This window comes from Scyliorhinus canicula, chromosome 17 (assembly GCF_902713615.1).
Source record: "Scyliorhinus canicula chromosome 17, sScyCan1.1, whole genome shotgun sequence".
Lineage (NCBI taxonomy): Eukaryota > Metazoa > Chordata > Chondrichthyes > Carcharhiniformes > Scyliorhinidae > Scyliorhinus > Scyliorhinus canicula.
In genome coordinates this window covers 95,807,339-95,828,063 of record NC_052162.1, presented here as the reverse complement: position 1 = coordinate 95,828,063, position 20,725 = coordinate 95,807,339, and the positions used below count along the sequence as shown (strand labels likewise).

The 20,725-nt window shown below is 44.9% G+C and overlaps 1 protein-coding gene across 3 annotated transcripts in view; it reads left to right on the top strand.

The window, feature by feature from the left end:
- The window catches only part of dock11 (dedicator of cytokinesis 11), a 321,886-nt gene that overhangs the window by 119,068 nt on the left and 182,093 nt on the right, over positions 1-20,725 (top strand). For all 3 annotated transcript variants that reach the window (XM_038774333.1, XM_038774332.1, XM_038774334.1), the window contains exons 16-21: positions 8,825-8,904; positions 8,994-9,175; positions 9,436-9,501; positions 10,989-11,081; positions 11,188-11,311; positions 14,801-14,922. In XM_038774333.1, the coding sequence (XP_038630261.1) occupies positions 8,825-8,904; positions 8,994-9,175; positions 9,436-9,501; positions 10,989-11,081; positions 11,188-11,311; positions 14,801-14,922 (667 nt within the window). The remainder of the gene's footprint in view (positions 1-8,824; positions 8,905-8,993; positions 9,176-9,435; positions 9,502-10,988; positions 11,082-11,187; positions 11,312-14,800; positions 14,923-20,725) is intronic.

Sequence of the window (20,725 nt, the reverse complement as noted above, 5' to 3'; positions counted from 1 at the left end):
GAGTAACAGTCAGTATATCGGATTTCTTGAAGTTGTTTATTTCGAACGACCAACAAAGACCTCATGGTAAGTACATGGCTCTCCGAACATAGTTCTGCATGGTGCTCTCCTGGAGCCTTTTAGTCATCTGATTCTTGATGTCATACTAAAATCATCATAAATATCATTGTCTCATTAACGTAAACCATTGACCCTTTACTTTACGATGGCAGTCAGTAAAGGTCACTTGTCCCTTGGTGCGATTCTATATCACTAGCTTCAGCGAAACTGTGGATATTAATCGTTCGTGATTTAAGAACATAAGAACTAGGAGCAGGAGTAGGCCATCTGGCCCCTTGAGCCTGCTCCGCCATTCAATGAGATCATGGCTGAACTTTTGTGGATTCAGCTCCACTTTCCGGCCCGAACACCATAACCCTTAATCCTTTTATTCTTCAAAAAACTATCTATCTTTATTTTAAAACATTTAATGAAGGAGCCTCTACTGCTTCACTGAGCAGGGAATTCCATAGATTCACAACCCTTTGGGTGAAGAAGTTCCTCCTAAACTCAGTCCTAAATCTACTTCCCCTTATTTTGAGGCTATGCCCCCTAGTTCTGCTTTCACCCGCCAGTGAAAACAACCTGCCCGCATCTATCCTATCTATTCCCTTCATAATTTTAAATGTTTCTATAAGCTCCTCCCTCATCCTTCTAAATTCCAACGAGTACAGTCCCAGCCTACTCAACCTCTCCTCGTAATCTACCCCTTCAGCTCTGGGATTAACCTAGTGAATCTCCTCTGCACACCAGTATGTCCTTTCTCAGGTAAGGAGACCAAAACTGAACACAATACTCCAGGTGTGGCCTCGCTAACGCCGTATACAATTGCAGGATAACCTCCCTAGTCTTAAACTCCATCCCTCTAGCAATGAAGGACAAAATTCCATTTGCCTTCTTAATCACTTGTTGCACCTGTAAACCAACTTTTTGCGACTCATGCACTAGCACACCCAGGTCTCTCTGCACAGCAGCATGTTTTAATATTTTATCATTTAAATAATCCCTTTTGCTGTTATTCCTACCAAAATGGATAACCTCACATTTGTCATCATTGTATTCCATCTGTCAGACACTAGCCCATTCACTTAACCTATCCAGATCCCTACAGACTTCCAGTATCCTCTGCACTTTTTGCTTTACCACTCATCTTCGTGTCGTCTGCAAACTTGGACACATTGCCCTTGGTCCCTAACTCCAAATCATCTATGTAAATTGTGAACAATTGTGGGCCCAACACTGATCCCTGAGGGACACCACTATCTACTGATTGCCAACCAGAGAAACACCCATTAATTCCCACTCTTTGCTTTCTATTAATTAACCAATCCTCTCGCCATGCTACTACTTTACCCTTAATGCCATGCATCTTTATCTGATGCAGCAACCTTTTGTGTGGATAACCAAAAGGCTTTCTGTAAATCCAGATATACCACATCCATTGGCTCTCCGTTATCTACTGTATTGGTAATGTCCTCAAAAAATTCCACTAAATTAGTTCGGCACAACCTGCCCTTTATGAACCCATGCTGCGACTGCCCAATGGGACGATTTCCATCTAGATGCCTCGCTATTTCATCCTTGATGATAGATTCCAGCATCTTCCCTACTACCGAAATTAAGCTCATTGGCCAATAATTACCCACTCTCTGCCTACCTCCTTTTTTAAACAGTGGTGGCACGTTTGCTAATTTCCAATACACTGGGACCACCTCAGTGATGTGCGCAGTTCAGCGGCGTGCAGAGGGGGGGGGCGACAGTGCATTGACCCCGGGCATCCATTGGATGGGGGCATCAGCAGATCTTCCTCAAGGCTCCCCTTCCTCCCGTTCGCTTCTACCCGCAGCGTGTGGGGAGGCTCCTCCCCCCCCCCCCCCCCCCGCCCCCTCCAGGCCCGCAAGTCTCTCCTTCCTGGAGTTTCCAGCTGGAGATGTCTTTGAGTTTGTCCACACCAGGACCGTGAAGCCACAGCCACAGGTCATGTATCCCTCCCCAATTATTTTGCTCCCAATATACAATCAACGTGAAACAAATAATGGGTGAAGGTCACAGGATGGCAGAAGACTGACATCCACTAATGAAAAATAAAAGTTGCACTCGGTACTTGTTGGAATTGTTTGGCATGTCGCTGCTTGTTCCCGGCCTTTCAATTTCCATTTTCTATTTGCAAGTCATGAAGAGCTAGACAGGGAAGAGTTTGTAATCCACCATCCCTCCATTTAATTTCCTGTCAGCCTAATCAGGTTGCTTTCACCCACAGCTGCCTTGGTGGTTTGCTTTGCAATGTTTCTGGAAGAGTGGGGAGGGAGGAGATTAATCACTGCAAACAAATATCTTCACTTTCATCACTGGTTTTCTTCTATACAGACAGAGAGAAAAGGGGGCCGGGCTTCAAGCATTTTATTGCTGCTTAATATGGGGTTAGGTTTTAATAAAAGTTAAACGGTCTCTGACCAAATTGATTTTGTGCAGTTATCCATGTCACAAGGAAACACGTTTGCCAGTGTAACTGCCTGAAGGATTTTGCTCTCCCTTGGCCCCAGTGAGAGCATTGTGAAATGCATTCAAAAGTGTGGCATCGGAGGAACGGGGGGTGGGTTGGTGCTACTTGAGTCTTTGGGGCATACAATCAAGATTTGCCCCGGGCATCACCAGACCTCTGCACGCCACTGGCGCAGTTTCCCACAAATGAAAGAGTAAAATGGTGGCTGTGGGTGAAGCTGAAGAGCACAAAGATAAATTTCACAAAACTTAACTATATGTGTCAGATCACTGAATTAAACCTCTGAAATGTGTTAATGCCTTGTGTGTTTTGTATGATAGAGGTAAGATTAGCTAGTCCACCGGGCTTGTTCCATAATTATTTTACAATGGAGCATCATGACTCACCACCACCGAATCTGAGATAATCGTCTTCATTAGTGTCACAAGTAGGCTTCCATTAACACTGCATTGAAATTACTGTGAAAATACCCTAGTCGCCACACTCCGGCACCCTGTTCGTATACACTGAGGGAGAATTTCAAAATGTCCAATTTGTAATGATGTGCAGACATGTAGCCATGGGTAATCAGAACACCCAGCTGTGGCATCACTACTAGAGGGCATTACATGACCACTATAAAACATGACACACACAGGCTCTCTGCCTCACTCACCCAGCAGAGACTGAAGTAACAACAGGAGTGTAGCATTGATGTCAATCATGCCGCCACATGTGGCTGAGATACAGTTTGGACAGCTAGTCAAGTTTACTGTGTTACTAGAGTTAGATCAACAGAGTGTCAAACTCAACTAATAGCTTTGTCGTTACTAAATAAATACTTTCAACTTACTTCGAGGACTGGAGCATCTTTCAACATTGTCCACGTTTAGCATCGACTTATGTTACTCAAATAACATAACAATATACAATTCACCGAACAAGCACGTCTTTCAGGACTTGTGGAAGGAAACCAGAGCACCAGGAGGGAATCCATGCAGTCACAAGGAGAATGTGCAGACTCCACACAGACAGTGACCCAAACCGGGAATCAAACCCGGGTTCCTGTCTTTGTGATGCAACAGTGCCAACCACCATGCTACCGTGCTGCCCATCTGCTGCTAACACACCAATAGCCACACTGAATGAAGCAAAAAAAAGAGAGGCGAATACATTGCAAAGAATTTGTGTCGGTCCTGTCTGATCTCAACCCTCCGTTACCGTGAGGCACTTTACTGGATGACCCAAATGATTTTCCATGCTGATTTCACCCTCAGACAGGAATTGCTTCAATTTCCATATGCTAGTGGCAATCACTCATTGCTCTAGTCAGCAACTTGTCCCAAAGGTTGATGACCCTCTGCAAATGAAGAGCCTCACAGCATCTAACCCAGTTCTATGCTTAAGTGGCTTATATTGCCAAGTCCTTGGTTCACCCTAAACCTTCTCATTCAATGGACAGTCTTGTCCACAAGCTGCACTGCGCAAATCAACAAGGCTCCTTCGGCAGCACCTCCGAAACCCATAACCGTTACCATCTAGAACAGGGGTGGGCAAACTACGGCCCGCGGGCCGCATGCGGCCCGCCAAAAGTATTTCTGCGGCCCACCAAGTCATTAAAAAAAAAAAAAAAAAATTTTTTTTTTTTAAATTCTTTTCTTTTTTTAAAAATTTTTTTTTAAGGTTAATGGGGGGGGGGGCTGTTGGGATACTTACTGGTATAGGGTGGATACGTTGACTTGAGTAGGGTGATCATTGCTCGGCACAACGTTGAGGGCCGAAGGGCCTGTTCTGTGCTGTACTGTTCTATGTTCTATATGAGGCACCCAGAATCATAACCGGGTGAAGTAATTATTTTACTTAATATACTATGCGGCCCTTTGTGAATTGTGAATTTCTGAAGGTGGCCCTTGCACGGAAAAGTTTGCCCACCCCTGATCTAGAAGGATAAGGGCAGCTGTTGCATGGGAACAGCACCACCTGCAAGTTCCCATACACGTCACGCACCATCCTGACTTGGAAATATATTGCCGTTCCTTCACTGTCACTGGGTCAAAATCTTGAAACTCCCTCCCAAACAGCACTGTAGGTGGACCCTCACCACATGGACTGCAGTAGCTCAAGAAGATAGCTCATCCACCGCCTTCTGAAGGACAGTTAGGGATGGGCAATAGCTTCTGGAACATGCCAGTGACACACAAATCCCAGGAACAATTTTTTTTTAAAACCTTCATTATTTTAACTAATCTCCCCATATTCTAAGAAATAAGCAAATTACTGTGGATCCTGGAATCTGAAAGAAAAACAGAAAATGCTGAAGAATCTCAGAAGGTCTGATAGCATCTGTGAAGAGAGAAGGGAGCTAACATTTTGAATATGGATGATTCTTTGTCAAAGTTTCGACCATTTTCCCCACATTCTATCTTTTTCTAGATGAAAGGATGCAGCTCTTTGTGCCTTTTATAATAACTAAGGGTGTTTCCAGAAGATGTCATTCTTTTTAGCCTTTGGAACCTGTTCCCATGTTCTCAAAAACTGATGTTGCTCTGTTTCTTTGGTTCTAAATATGGCAGTCAATACGGTCGCCTTCCTTAATCCTAATTACGTTTGCTTTAGAGTCGCCGGGTATCTTTCGATACCACCACAAGGTTCAAACCCGAATACTGATCAAAGAACCAATGCACCCGTTAGTTAGTTCAGCGTCAATACTATTTATTTAAACACACAGTAATATCTACTCATGCACAAAATATTACAAACTAAACTATTTCTGATGCTAACGCCTATACTTAGCTTCGGGTGCCCACTCAGTCAGAGGAACAATGGCCTTTGTTCGGATCTGAGGCTGTTGGGTTCGAAGAGGTACAGGAGAACAGCTAAAGTCGTCCGTCTGGTAGCGAGCGTTGACCTTGGACTTTCTTGCTTCTGGTGCAGCTGGTGGACGGGTCTCTCCGCTTTGAGAGCCGAGTCCAAGAGCGTGATTCTCTCGCGGGGGTTTCTTCTTATACCCGAAGGGGCTTTGCGCGCTTTTGGGCGGGCCTTGAACTTGGCCCCAATTAATTGGGCCGCATCTTGATCACTGGTATTGATCTTGACCAATAATGGGGTGGGTGCCCTGATGGATGAGCGTGTCCTAGGTGGCCGTTGGCCTTGCTTTATTTACGCTTTTGGTTTGGGGAACTGGCGCCGGGGTGTCTGGAGTTAGATCAGTTGCTTGAGTGTCTTTCTTTTGTTTCCAGAGATGGGCCATCAATATGTTAATTGACCTACAGTTTCAGTCTCGTCTGGGAGCTGCCTTCTCAATACACATACAGGCTCTTTGCCTGCTTGCTTTCTTAACATTGTCCATAGTTCCCTACAGTCATTGCGATCATCCATTTTGTATTCTGAAAGTGGCCATCCCAGATGGCTACACTGGACTGGGTTTTTTCTCAAAAACTGGACATACTTTTATATTGAAATGACCTAGCGATACTCTATTTGCCTTTATGATGACCATTTTGTGGCATTGATCATTAACATTGAGCGATTCATACAATAACCTCTTGATCCCTTTCCTGTTTGACAGATTTTAGTTCAGAGATTTCTGTCTAATATTGGCCCTACCCACTTGCATAATACATTACATTCATCGGCAACATCTGCCTGGCACAGGCTCATTCCCCCGGCTGTAATCTTCCTGACAGCTCACTGCCTCACATCCGCCTTCCTTTAAGAGCATGACTGTCTTCACAATTCACCTCAAACGCACAGTGAGAGGCAAGTTCCAACTGAGCAAGTTACATGACCCCGAGGCACACGTGTTTAACTGACTGGAATCTCTGAGATGTTTTCAGGAATCAAACTATTCAAGCTGTTTAAAACCTTCAAAGTCAAATTGATTTTAATATCCCATAGCATTTGCTTTCATTGAAGGTGCTGCTGTTTAACGAGATGCAGTATTATTTGACAAAACACACAGAATTGTGGTAGTGGAATTGGACTGGCAAACAAAGGGCTGAAAGTTCAAATCTCAGTGCATCTCTGATATCAAGCTTGATTTAAAAAAAAATAATCAAATTGAATCTCTGCAGTACAGTTTATGACCTCATTGTTTTACAACCAATAAAATGCTTTTGCAATGTATTCACTATTGTAATGTGGAAACCCACAGCTGACAATTCATGCACAGCAAGCTCTCAAAAACGGCATTTTAAAAAATTATTCATTCTTGGGATGTGGCTAGGCCAGCATTTAATTCCCATCCCCAATTGCCCTCAAGAAGTTGGTGGTGATCTGCCTTCTTAAATCGCTGCAGTCCATGTGATGTATGTACACCCACAGTGCCGTTTGGGAGGGTGTTCCAGGATTTTGACCCAGCGACAGTGAAGGAGCAGTGATGTATATACTTTCTAGGGGTATAGTTCTCACTTTGGGTATTTTGGGCAGCACAAGTGGTTATCACTGTGGCTTCACAGCGCTAGGGTCCCAGGTTCGATTCCCCGCTGGGTCACTGTCTGTGCGGAGTCTGCACATTCTCCCCGTGTCTGTGTGGGTTTCCTCCAGGTTCTCCGGTTCCAAAGACATGCACGTTAGGTGGATTGGCCATAAATTGCCCTTAGTGACCAAAAAGGTTAGATGGGTTGAATGGGTTATGGGGATAGGGTGGAAGTGAGGGCTTAATTGGGTTGGTGCAGACTCGATGGGCCGAATGGCCTCCTTCTGCACTCTATGTTCTATGTATTTTCATGTCAGGATGGTGAGTAACTTGGAGAGGAACATGCAGATGGTGGTGATCCCAGGTATCTGCTGCCCTTGTACCTCTAGGTGGTAACAGTCTTGGGTTTGGAAGGAGCCCTGGTGAGTTCCTGCAGTGCACCTCGTAGATGGTGCACACGACTGCCACTGTGCATCCATGTTGAAAATGGTGAATGGGGTGCCAATCAAGCGTGCTGCATTCTCCTGGATGGTGTTGAGTTTCTAGTGTGTTGTTGGAGCTGTACTCAGTGAGGCAAAGTGAAAGTGTTCCATCACACTCCTGACATTTGGCTTGTAGATAATGGACCGGCTTTGGGAGTCAGGAGGTGAGTTCCTCATTGCAGAATTCCAGCCTTTAGCTGGCTCTGGTAGCCACAGTATTTATATGGCTAGTGCAGTTCAGTTTCTGATCAGTTATAACATCCAGGATGTTGATAGTGGGAGATTCAACAATGGTAATGCCATTCAATGTCAAGGGGCAATGGTTAGATCCTCTCTTGTTGGAGATGGTCATTGCCTGGCACTTCCGTGGTGTGAATGTTACTTGCCACTTGTCATCCCAAGCCTGGATTGTCCAGGTCTTGCTGCATTTGGACGTGGTTCGCTTCAGTATCTGAGGAGTCATGAATGGTGCTGAACATTGTGCAAACATCAGCCAACCTCCCCACTTCTGACCTTAAGGTGAAAGGAAGGTCTTGATAAAGCAGCTAAAGATGATTGAGCCCAGGATACTCCCCTGAGGAACCTGTCAATGACTGCAAATAATTGTTTCGGTGTTTAAAATGTATTGGGATGGGCAGTACGGTGGTGCAGTGGTTAGCACTGCTGCCTCATGGCGGCAAGGACCTGAATTCGATCCCGGCCCTGAGTCACTGTCTGTGTGGAATTTGCACATTTATTGTCCTCGTGCCTGCGTGGGCCTCATCCCCACAACCAACAACCAAAAGAGGTGCAGGGCTGGTGGATTGACGCAAACTCGACCCTTATTTAGAATTATTTTTAAATTATATTTTATTTAAAATTAAAAGTATTTGGTACAGCAAGGGTTTAAAATAAATAAATAAAATGTATTGGGTTCATTGATATCCTTCATAGAATATAGAACATACAGTGCAGAAGGAGGCAATTCGGCCCATCGAGTCTGCACCAACCCACTTAAACCCTCACTTCCACCCTATCCCCATAACCTTTTTTGGACAGTAAGGGCAATTTAGTATCGCCAGACCACCTAACCTGCACATCTTTGGACTGTGGGAGGAAACCGGAGTACCCGGAGGAAACCCACGCAGACACTGGGAGAACGTGCAGACTCCGCACAGTGACCCAGCGGGGAATCAAACCTGGAACCCTGGTGCTGTGAAGCCACAATGCTATCCACTGTGCTACTGTGCTGCCCACAGGGAAGAGAAGCTTCCACCCAAACCTGCCTGACCTATATACCCCACACTGTCATTGCCCTCAGAAATGGTCTTGCGAGCCTCTCAGTTGTGATCAGTTGCTGTCAGTTTGGATCATTGATGGATAATGTGTAGTTATAGTTACATACGTTTATATTTTTCTCTTTAGGGCAGAGAAGATGTCCAAACTTCAGGTTATTCCAGGAAATTTTGACGTTACTATTGAATGTGTTCCTCCAGACATTTCCAGTGAGTACAGTGAGTTCCATTTTAAACTGTGGCGTGACAATTTTTGAAAGCCATATGGCTATAAAGTCTAACTCTCTTGGCTTGTTTAGATTGTGTAACATCGTCCTACGTCCCTGTAAAGCCATTTGAGGAGAGCAGCTGTGTATCGTTTGAAGTTGAAGAATTTGTTCCAAATATCGCAAAATACATGTACCCCTTCACAAGCTTCAAGAACCACATGTATGTTTACCCCCTCCAGCTGAAATATGACAACCAGAAGACTTTTGCTAAGGTATTGTGGAGCAAATAATTCTTAGCTGATTTTTTTAAAAGCCCAAAGCCTTCTCACTGATGATGTTCAAATAATTGCTTTTTGAGTGCAATTGATGTCAAATAATAGCTGAATGATCGCTTTTTGAGCGCAATAGGGGCCAAGTGAGTGCAAATGAACACCGTTGAAGGCAAATGATGTCAACATTTTCGGGTAGGGAAATACTAGTGTACTTAGCTGACTGCTGATGTTTCTCTCTCTCTCTCTTTCTCTCTGCCCAGGCAAGGAACATTGCAGTCTCTGTCGAGGTCAGGAATTCTGATGGAGAAAAATCACATCCATTGAAGGTGAGTGAGTCTATGGCCAGTGATCACAGTCAAAGCCTCTGATGCAATGTCTGTGGGTGGAGTGAGTGGGACAGATAAGACCATGAGACATCGGAGCATAATTAGGCCACTTGGCCCATCGCGTCTGCTCCACCATTCAATCATGGCTGATATTTTCTCATCCCCATTCTCCTGCCTTCTCTCCATAACCCCTGATCCCCTTATTACTTAAGAACCTATCTATCTCTGTCTTAAAGATATTCAGTGATTTGGCCTCCACAGCCCTTCTGCGGCAAAGAGTTCCACAGATTCACCATCCTCTGGCTGAAGAAATTCCTCCTCATCTCCTTTTAGTCTGAGATGGTGTCCTCTGGTTCTTGTTGTTCCTCCAAGTGGAAACATACTTTCCACGTCCGCTCTATCCAGGCCTCGCAGTATCCTGTATGTTCTAATAGGATCTCCACTCATCCTTCTAAACTCCAACGAGTACAGACCCAGAGTCCTCAGCCGTTCCTCATACAACAAGTTCTTCATTCCAGGACTCATTCTTGTGAACCTCTTGTTTGCAGGAGACTGATGGAAGCAAATTGAATTAAGGACCATGATCCCTAAAACATCAATCGTGTCAACGTCAGGCAATCCTGGTGGAGTTTGCTTCAGTGGAGCCCATTCACTTATGATAATTCTCTGACTATAAATGGATAGAACTGTGGAATATGATCAGGAAATCTTTGGTTTCTTTAACTCCTATGTTTGCTGCAAACATAGCTAAAAGACATTAATGATTTTTTATGGCTTTTGCGCCATGTTTGCCCAAATGCTGTTATCCAGTCGGGTGCCAGAAAGGCATTTAATGAGACAGACCGAAAAAATAGTTCTCCAGCGGACAGCTTTATGAAATAACACCCCATATGGCAAACTGGTGCAAAATCCTGGATTGCAAAAGGCAGATATAATGAGCCTATTTCAGTCGACGAGCAAATCTGGAGTAAGGGGGCCTAACCCTGAAATTTAAACTAATTCATGTAGGCATGAAATTGGGAAGCATTTTTTCTCACAAGCAGTCGCTGAAATATAGAATGGCCTTCCATATGGCTGTAGTTTCTGGGGCACAAGATCAATTAGATTCTTATTTCAATTACTATAAAGCTAATATGGGTAAATAAAATTGAGGGTACAGAACAGCGATGATCTAATTAAGTGATGGGACAGGCTCCAGGGACGGAATGGCCTCCTGTCCCTGGTATTTTGGCCAGGTTTATACTAGTCCCCTGAGCTGGCTAAGTGGGACAGAACAAGGTTTATGATTTCAGTTTTGTATCTCACATGGACAACATTTCAAGTTGAATTATTGTTTGACTATTATAGTGTTGGTGTGCAACGTGCTTGAATTTTTGTTGAACAATTAATGTGCCACACGTGGCGTTTAGATTGTTTGTTGTTGTAGTATGTCTCAAAGAGACTCAAACTGAAAGATGGAGCACTAAACGTTTAACAATTTCTCTCAGTGTATCTATGGAAAGCCAGGAGAGCATGCTTTCACGACCAAAGCCTGTGCGACAGTTTTGCATCATCAACAGTGTCCAGAATTCTACAATGAGGTACAATGACTCCGGTTTTATTTTCTGGTTAATAAGTGAGTTAGTAGCTTCTCTATAACTTCTTAAGTTGCGTGTCCTATTGTTTGGTGTTTCAATATCTTTATAGATTAAAATTGAGCTGCCTGTACATCTCCATGAGAAGCATCACCTCCTGTTCACATTTTACCACATCAGCTGTGACATAAACACCAAAGGCACAACCAAGAAACGTGAAAGTATTGAGTCACAGGGTAAGTATGTGGACAGTCATTAGATACAAGTAATAGAGATAGTGATTGATGCGTTGTGGCTGCATTCTCCTTATTTGCCAACTTTAATATAGTTACATTGCTAACTTTGTTTTAAATACTGCAGACGTGGTAGCTTAGTTGGCCAGAGGTTGTGCTCGAGTTGTGAAATTGGAATTAAGGAAACCAGGAAAATTAAGGAAAATATGGACCGGTGAATCTGGTGAATCTCAAAACTACTGTTGTGTTGTTAAAAACACAACTAGCTCACTACTGACCTTCAGGAAAGGGAATTTGTTACCCTTCAGTGGATAATCTGGTAATTGGTAAAAACATTTGCAAGGCTACAGGAAAAAAGCAGGAGAGTGAGATGAGGTAATTTGCTTTGTAGACAGCTGGCACGGACATGACGGACCAAATGGCCTCCTCCTGTGATGTAATAATTCCAGGGTTTGCGGGCTAAGACCACTAAAAGTGACCACAAAGGTGTCAGTTTGTAGTGGAAAAACCCAACCAGTTTGCTAAACGTCCTTTAGGGAAGTGAATCTGAGGTCCTTACTTGGCCTGAAGCTGCAAGTGACTCCAGTCCCACGTACTATGCAGTTCAGTTTTGATGGGGAAGAAGGCAATAATGCTCCCTTCCCAAGAACAAATAGAACAAGGTGCCAAACCGGGTATGTTACATTTAATGATAGCAAAAGCATTGATTGTTGAAGAAGTGTACTGAGTCTGACAGAGCAGTAAGCTAGCTTATTTCAGCTGAACTCATTGTGGGGCCAGTATAGGTTGCTCTGTGATACACCCATGGTTAAAGAGCACCCTCCCAACATTTTTTTTTTAGATTTGGACATGAGGTGTGAAAAGGCTTGGATGTGATGGAGGCCACTGTCCAGTGACAATAGCAATAGGACTTTATTTCCTGTGTCTGATCACTATGGGTATACCAACCCAAAAACAAAGAAATAACAAAAAAATATATGCAAAATACAGAACACAAAATCCCCCAAAACTCCTTCCCATAAACAATCATAACACAGAGCCCATTTAACTCGACCCCAGTCCGTGCTCTGTAACAACAGCTTCTGCCTCCTCTGAAGTATCAATATAATGGTCCTTTTACCAGAAGGTAACATACAGCCTCACAGGGTACTCCACTCCAAATCTCACTACTCTTGTATAAAGCTGCTTTGGCCTTATTAAAGGCTGCTCGCTTCTTTGCCAGCTCTGCGCCAAGATCCTGATATATTGTAACATGGCTCCTTTCCCATCTCTGGTCCCGATTCTCCTTGGCCCACTTTAGGACCCTCTCCTCCTGGAAGCTGTGGAATCTGGCTATCACTGCTCATGGTGGTTCATTCGCCCGAGGCTTCTGCCGGAATGCTGGATGGGCACAGCCCAATTCTGGAGGGGATGTCTGTGTGCCCCAGCTTCACCCTGAATATATGCGAAAAGTACGCAGTTGGATTCTGGCCCTCTACACCCTTCAGCAACCCTGAGGTATTGACTCCTTGACTGATTCTCCAGGTCATCCATCTTCGCCTTCAGATTCTTATTTTCTCCGACATCTCAGCCTCCTATGAGGCGATTTGGTTGCTGTGTCTTGACAAAGCCTTTGAACACTTCGCCATTCTTCGTTACAGCTTCCGAAGTGCTCTCTAACTCCTCATGGATAGAACCCAGTACCGCCTCAATCAACGTATGGAGAGTGCCGAACATCGCTCTGCATTGTCTCTTGAAATGTATCTCCAACTGATTTTCAAACTCAGTGGCCAGTACCACAGTTAGCATAGCTGCCATGATCAGGGAGGCCCCAACTGCCAGACCCGCCGCTGCCATCTTCCCTGCTGAAGCACAACACGAAGCCTCCGAGCCATTTGAAGAACTTCCACCTGCAGACTTCTTGGTTGTGGTCTTTTTTCGACCACTTCCACACTAGGACCCTTCTACTTCCTCATAGGAAGACATTGTCCATCAAAAAGCCCCAGGGACCCGGCAAAGAGGACCAAAAAACAAATATCCTGCAGACTGTGAGGATTTCATTAATGGTCTCCAATACCACACAGCAGTTGGTTCAAGCCCCACAATCAGAGACGAGGGCAAGATTCTCTGCACCCCCCACCCCAGCCGAGTGTTTCTCGGGGTGACGCGCCATTTGCTGGGGACAGGATTCTCTGCTCCTGTCGCTGTAAATGGTAGTTCCCATTGAAGCCACCCCACACTGTCGGTAAACCGGCGGGCGGGGGTGTGTTGCTGGCAGGAACAGAGAATCCCAATGGCTGGAGAATTCCGGCCTTGAACACTTAAGCGGATTCTCTGGTGGGGTTCTGAGGAAGCACTGCGTTGTCAGAGATGTCTTCTTTCGAATGAGGCCTGCAACTCAGTCTGTCCTCGTGAGATTGACAAAGATTCTGTGGCACGATTGTGAAGAAGAACAAAGGCACTTTCTTGGTGTCCTGGCCGATATTTATCCCTCAAACAATATTTTTATGAAGAGGTTATTTACTCAATATCCTATTGCTCTTTGCGGGGCCTTGCTGTGTCAAACTCTGTTGCCTTGTGTTCTACATTACAGTTGTGGTTGCACTTCAAAACAACAGCATCATTAGTAAAGTGCTTTGGCACATCCTGAGATTGGGAAAGGCGCTATAGAAATGCATTGAGTCCAAAACACTATTTGAAAACACATCCAATTAAATAAATAGAGAACTGAAATACAATAGTTCCCTGAGTGGTTGTCGAGCTCAGTACACTTCTCTATCAATCTGTGATTTTGCTGCTATTTAATGCAACCAACTTAGCTTTATTTTGTTGTCATTTAATGTAGAATTTGTTCATGGGAAGTCAGTTACTTATTGTCTATTCACTGTTGCTCATTATGCTTGCTAATTGCCTGACTGTACGGTGCTGTAGGTCCCCTGTGGTTTGGAGGAAGTTAACCAAGTTTTAGAATGGTTGAAGCTGTCCTCTTTCTATATTGTCTGTTCTTTCAGTCAGGTAAGCCTCATACAAATTAAACTGATGGTGGAAAATAAATATTGAGGTTTAACAAGTTCAGAATAAGGTTACATTTGTTCTGTAAATATTAACTCACAATGCAAGTACGGATTGCTAAAGGGAACTGCAAGTTTGCATTTTTTTCTTTGCAAGTTCACCACCATTTAGCTTCAAATCTAACTTTCAAGCCTGTAGCATAGTTAAAGACTTGCATCATCTTTATTAAAGGTTAATCAGATTGGCTCAGTTCTACTAAACTGCTCTCTAATATTTACACTTCTCAGTAGTCTGAAAATGAGGGTAAAGTCACATACTTGTATTTTTGCTTTGTCACGTGGGTATTTATTGAGTGACCTTTGACACTTTTTCAGTCAGAGCCCGAGTGTAAGAAGGTGACTTGGATTTTGTAGTCTATTGATTATGTTACATGTTATGACATGGAACCCAGTGTCTGAATGCCATGTTCCTTGTGACCAAATTATTTTCTATCTTGCTCAGTCGGTTATGCTTGGCAGCCATTGATGAAAGATAGCCGAATGGTTACATCTGAGCAGCAGTTGGCCGTATCGTCTAATCTTCCTCCTGGATACCTGGGCCACCATGATTCAGACAGCAAGAAGGTGAGATGGGCAGTGATATACAGGCAGTCCTGGACAATGTTCGAATTACCACGTTTATAAATTGACACCCTGCTTTCACTTTCCGTTGGCGGTTTCGACTTCCAGATGTTCGCTCTGACGCGACGCTGGCGAACAAGCTCACATGTGCACATTGACATTCCGCAACGCCCATCTCCCTGTCTCGGTGTATAGTGTAGTACATGTACTTGTACATGTATGTTTAAATTACAGAAGATACACTTGTCAATGGACTTTAGTGCCCCCACTGATACCTATATGAAGCATCTAAATCAAAGCTGACACTTCAGTGAAGCACCTAAGGAAGCTTACACTGTAAAGATGTTCTCTTTGTGTGTTCATAGAATTTACAGTGCAGAAGGAGGCCATTCCGCCCATCGAGTCTGCACTGGCCCTTGGAACGAGCACCTCACCCAAGCCCATGCCTCCACCCCATCCCCTTAACCCAGTAACTGCACCGAACCTTTTGGACGCTAATATAATGGCCAATACACCTAACCTGCACATTTTTGGACTGTGGAAATCGGAGCACCCGGAGTGGGGGGGGGGAATTGAACCAGGGTCCAGGGAGTTGTGAGGCAGCAGTGCTCACCACTGTGCCACCGTCTTACATCTGAGTTATAAAGGTTGCACCCTGTCTAGGTAAGAGACATTAGGTGATGAACTAAGGAATGTTCCTGCTTAATGTTTACCCCTCAACAGATACTGCTAAGTACAGATCAACTGCTCACTGACTTGCTGTTTGCATCCATCAAGCATTATTCAGTCTCACAGACAGTGGGATTGAAAGGCTTTAGAGTTGCAAACTGAACTGGCGCGATTGGATTTATTAAATCTTTTCTAGTCCAGTGAAAGACCCAAAGTCCTTGATGACATTTATAACCTGATTGCAGCATTCCAGTATTTAATTCCTGCTCTAAAAGCCTGGGACCATGCTTGTCTTTACTATAGGTCCAAGTGCATCTCCATAGTGTGTTCATTTTCTCACTCGGTCTTCTTCCTTGAACTTTGAGGTGAATTTTGTTAACAGTGTAGCCATCTGGGATGGCCACTTCCAACTAGGTACAGAGCAACTCGCAAAGACTGATGGGTAAAATGGACAAGCCAAAAGTCAGGCAGGGTCAGAGCCTGAAATGCATATTTGTCAGCAAAGTCCAGACGGCATTGAAACTCTGTCCCATTAGCATGTTAATCAGACCGATTAGCACGCGATGGCCCATCTCCCCCAACACAACGGACTGTACTCCAGCAGCAGGGACAGTCCCAGACATTTCGGCGCCACTCCCTGTCCAAGGGAAATGCAAACAACGGGGTCAATGACCGTTTGAGACACGCCCAGTCATCCAGATCCCCGCCCACTTATTGGCTAAGGAATCGAACAGAGTGATTAGGGATCACCCAATTAGTAAGGCCCAAATCAAAGGACCGCCCAAAAGAGCACAAAAGCCTCCCCCCCCCCCCCCCCCACCACCACCCCACAAGGTATATAGGAAGAGTTTGCCTTATGTTCACTCTCTCTTGGCCTTGGTACCCCGGTCACGGCCATCGCCAACTGCAGCAACACCAGAAGCAAGTTCAACGTTCGCTACCAGACGGATGAGCCCAGCTGAGCAGCAGTTACCCCTTCGAACCCAGGAGGTCCAGAATTCACAGCGGCCACTGTTTCCTGACCTAAACCCGGTGCCTGTAGTTACGTACAGGTTGTCTTAGTAATAGGTGTAGTTAACTAGTAGTGTTCATGTTACAAGATTGATTGTCTGTAAATAAAGTACCCTTGACGTTGAACTAACTGGTGTTTGGCTCTTGAAATGAAATGAAATGAAAATCGCTTATTGTCACTAGTAGGCTTCAATGAAGTTACTGTGAAAAGCCCCTAGTCGCCACATTCCGGCGCCTGTCCGGGGAGGCTGGTACGGGAATCGAACCGTGCTGCTGGCCTGCTTGGTCTGCTTTAAAAGCCAGCGATTTAGCCTGGTGAGCTAAACCAGCCCCTGGTATCTTTGATCGATAGCCGGTTGAAACTTGTGGTGGTATCATTCGATACCTGGCGACTCTAAGCATTCGGACGTAGACAATATAGAAAGAAGGCTAATTCACTAATTGCCCTAATTGGAACAGAGCCACAGAAAAGACCAAGTAGTAGAGATAAATCGAACAACAATCTTATAAATAGTGCTATGAAGCACTGCACCAAGTGAAAGAAGGAATGATTGTACAAGATTATGCTGAAATCAGCCACGGTCATATTTAGGTTGACTACCAGGAAAAGTAGTGGCCTTCTCGAAACTCTCCCGTTCCTGGGGAACACTGATACTGCATTGACTAATGCCGCTAATTCAATTACATGTATAAGTTAAAGTGTTCCAAAGTGGAGCAGTTCTCTCAATGCCGCTTTAAACTTGGCTTTGCCTATTTCAGGAGCCTCAATTTCTTGAACTGCAGAGGCGACGAGAAAAAACTCTTGAGATTCACACCAGTTACGACATAAACCGCTGATTGGAGACTTGGCAGATTACTAAAATCAAACACCTTCTCAGAGAACTGTGTTTGTACTCCAAATCGTAGAATTGTAACTTTTATACTGTCTAAAATAACTGTTGACATTCAGTAAGTCACATAATCTGGGTTTGGCATGGCTTCTGTCCAGAGTATGTGAATCATCCTGGCCTGTTTATGTGGTTGTTGCTGCATGGATCTGGGTGCATAACCATGAGTAGAATCTGTAGCATGGGGCAGTTCAGTTATGATCAGACTGCGGTGCTGCTAGATATGCTGGTCAAGGCAAGAATGAAGTATGTAGCTGCAATCAGAAGGGTAAAGTGAGCCGTTTTTTCAGCTGGTATGCTGCTCTGCAGCACAATGGTGTTCTGTTTCTTCCTGCTCACCAACTCTGTGCTTTATCTGTCATCTCAAAGAGGACAAGTCCTGCTTATGTTTAAGTTATGTAGTGAGGTTGACCTGCGGCTCCTTGTTTAAGGGGTTCAGTATTTATGGCCAGCGCCTGTCTCCCGGGCAGTTAACTATTGGGGGTAAGTGGGGAAATTTTGGCCAGAATAACCCATAGATTTATGGAACCAATACCAGGAACAGACGGATCGTCTTATGATGGAAGGTTGGAGGGGTTAAGTGGGGAGTTTAGAAGAGTAAGAGACGCCTTGATTAAAACTTTTAAGTTACTGAGGGGTATTGACAGGGTGGATGTGGAGAGGATGTTTCTTCTTGTGGGGTAATATAGAACTAGGGGTCATTATTTAAAAATAAGGCATCACCCATTTAAAACACAGATGAGGAGAAATCTTTCCTCTTGAGGGTTGTGAGTCCCTGGAACTGCCTCCCTCCCTCAAAAGGCAGTGGAAGCCTTTGAATGTTTTAAGGCAGAGCTAAATAGATCCTTGATTAAAAAAGGGGTGAAACGTTATCGGGCTGAGGCAGGAGTGAGCGGAACAGTGGTTAGCACTGCTGCCTCACAGCGTCAGGGATCCGGGTTGAATTTTGGCCTTGGATGACTGTCTGTGTGGAGTTCGCACTTACTCTGGGTTTTCTCCCACAGTCCAAAGATATGCAGGTTAGATGGTGTGGCCATGTTAAATTGCCCCTTAGTGTCCAAGGATTTGCAGGTAAGGGGATAGGGAGATGTGGGTGGGGGAGTGGACCTGGGTACAGTGCTCTTTTGGAGGGTCACTGTGAACTCAATGGCCCGAATGGCCTATTATTGCGCTGTAGGGATTCTATGATTCTGGTGGTCATCATAACCCTATTGTCCACACCTTTACAGTAGAGGTTACTATGAGAACTGGGTGGGTTTTTTTTTCTGTCAGTTCCCTGATCGAGGAGCGCTGAAACCATTTGTAATATATTTTTTAATTAATTTACTGGATTTGGGCGTTGCTGGTCAGGCCAGCATTTATTGCCCATCGCTAGTTGCCCTTCAGAGGGTGATGGTGAGTTGCCTTCTTGAACTGCTACTGTCTCTGAGGTGTAGGTACACCCACGGTGCTGTTAGCAAGGGAGTTCCAGGAATTTGCCCTAGCGACAGTGAATGAAGGACGATATATTTCCAAGTCAGGGTGGTGAGTGACTTGGAGGGAACCTCCAGGTGGTGGGATTCCCAGGTATCTGCTGCTCTTGTCCTTCTAGATGGTGGCAGCCGTGGGTTTGGAAGGTGCTGTGGAAGGAACCTTAGTTACTGCAGCACATCTTGTAGATGGTACACACAGCTGCCACTGTTCGTTAGTGGTGGAGGGTATGAATGTTTGTAGAAAGGGGAGCAATCAAACGGGCTGCTTTGTCGTGGAGTATGTGGTGCTTCTTGGGTGTCGTTGGAAATGCACTCATCCAGGCAAGTGGATTACACTCCTGAATTGTGCTTTGTAGATGGTGGGCAGGCCTTGTTACTCGCTGTTGGATGCCTAGCTTTTGACCTGCCTTGGTAGTCACAGTATTAATATGGCTAGTTCAGTTCAGTTTCTGATCAATGGTAACCCCAAGGATGTTGATTGTAGGGGATTCAGTGATGGTAATACCATTGAATGTCAAGGTGCGGTGGGTAGATCCTCTCTTGAAGGAGATGGTCGTTGCCTGCACTTGTGTGGCGCGAATGTAACTTGCTATTCCAAGCCTGAATATTGTCCAGGTTTTGCAGCATTTGGACACGGACACGGACTGGATCATTTTCTGAGGAGTCGTGAATAGTGCTGAACATTGTGCAGTCATCCACAAACATCCCCATTTCTGACCTTATGATGCAAAGGAGGTCATCAACATCTCGCGAGATCTGGTTATGTCCCACGAGGCATCATGAGAGAGGCCTCCTCCGGAATCAACCAGCCGCGTCTCAACCTGATTCCAATGGGACGCGGCCTGTAAAACACGCCCTCTGTCTCTGGGGAACAGTAAGGCTGGGATGGAGTGAACCTGTGATTGGAGGAGCTGGAGCAGTGAGCATGGGAGAGACATGATGTGGAGATGCCGGCGTTGGACTGGGGTGAGCACAGTAAGAAGTCTTACAACACCAGGTTAAAGTCCAACAGGTTTGTTTCAAACACGAGCTTTCGGAGCACGGCTCCTTCTTCAGGTGAATGGAAAGGCTTGTTCCAGAAATGTTTATATAGACACAGTCAGAGATGCCCCGGAATGCGAGCACCTGCAGGCAATCAAATCATCAAAGATGCAGAGAGAGAGGTAACTCCAGGTTAAAGAGGTGTGAATTGTCCCAAATTCACATTGGGACAATTCACACCTCTTTAACCTGGAGTTACCTCTCTCTCTGCATCTTTGATGATTTGATTGCCTGCAGGTGCTCGCATTCCGGGGCATCTCTGACTGTGTCTATATAAACATTTCTGGAACAAGCCTTTCCATTCACCTGAAGAAGGAGCCGTGCTCCGAAAGCTCGTGTTTGAAACAAACCTGTTGGACTTTAACCTGGTGTTGTAAGACTTCTTACCATGGGAGAGACAGAATTGGAGGACAAGTCTGAACACACACAGTCTCTCCCATCTCTCTCAACTTTTTATTTTATGTTTAGCGGGTTATTTGGGGTTCGAGGGCGAATTTGTCCTCTGGCCTTTGTGTTTGGAACCCTGCATCCTGGCCAATATTCCTCCCTCAATCAACACCAACAAAACCAGGTGAATTGATCTTTCGCCTTGTTGCTGGTAGGGAGACTATCTCTGTGCAAAATGGCTGCCATTCCCCGATTGCAATAGTGCCTGAAACCGATCCGAACCCATTGTGCTTGATGCCCTTGGGATATTCTAAGGCGAAGTGTGTTAAAACTTGTCCT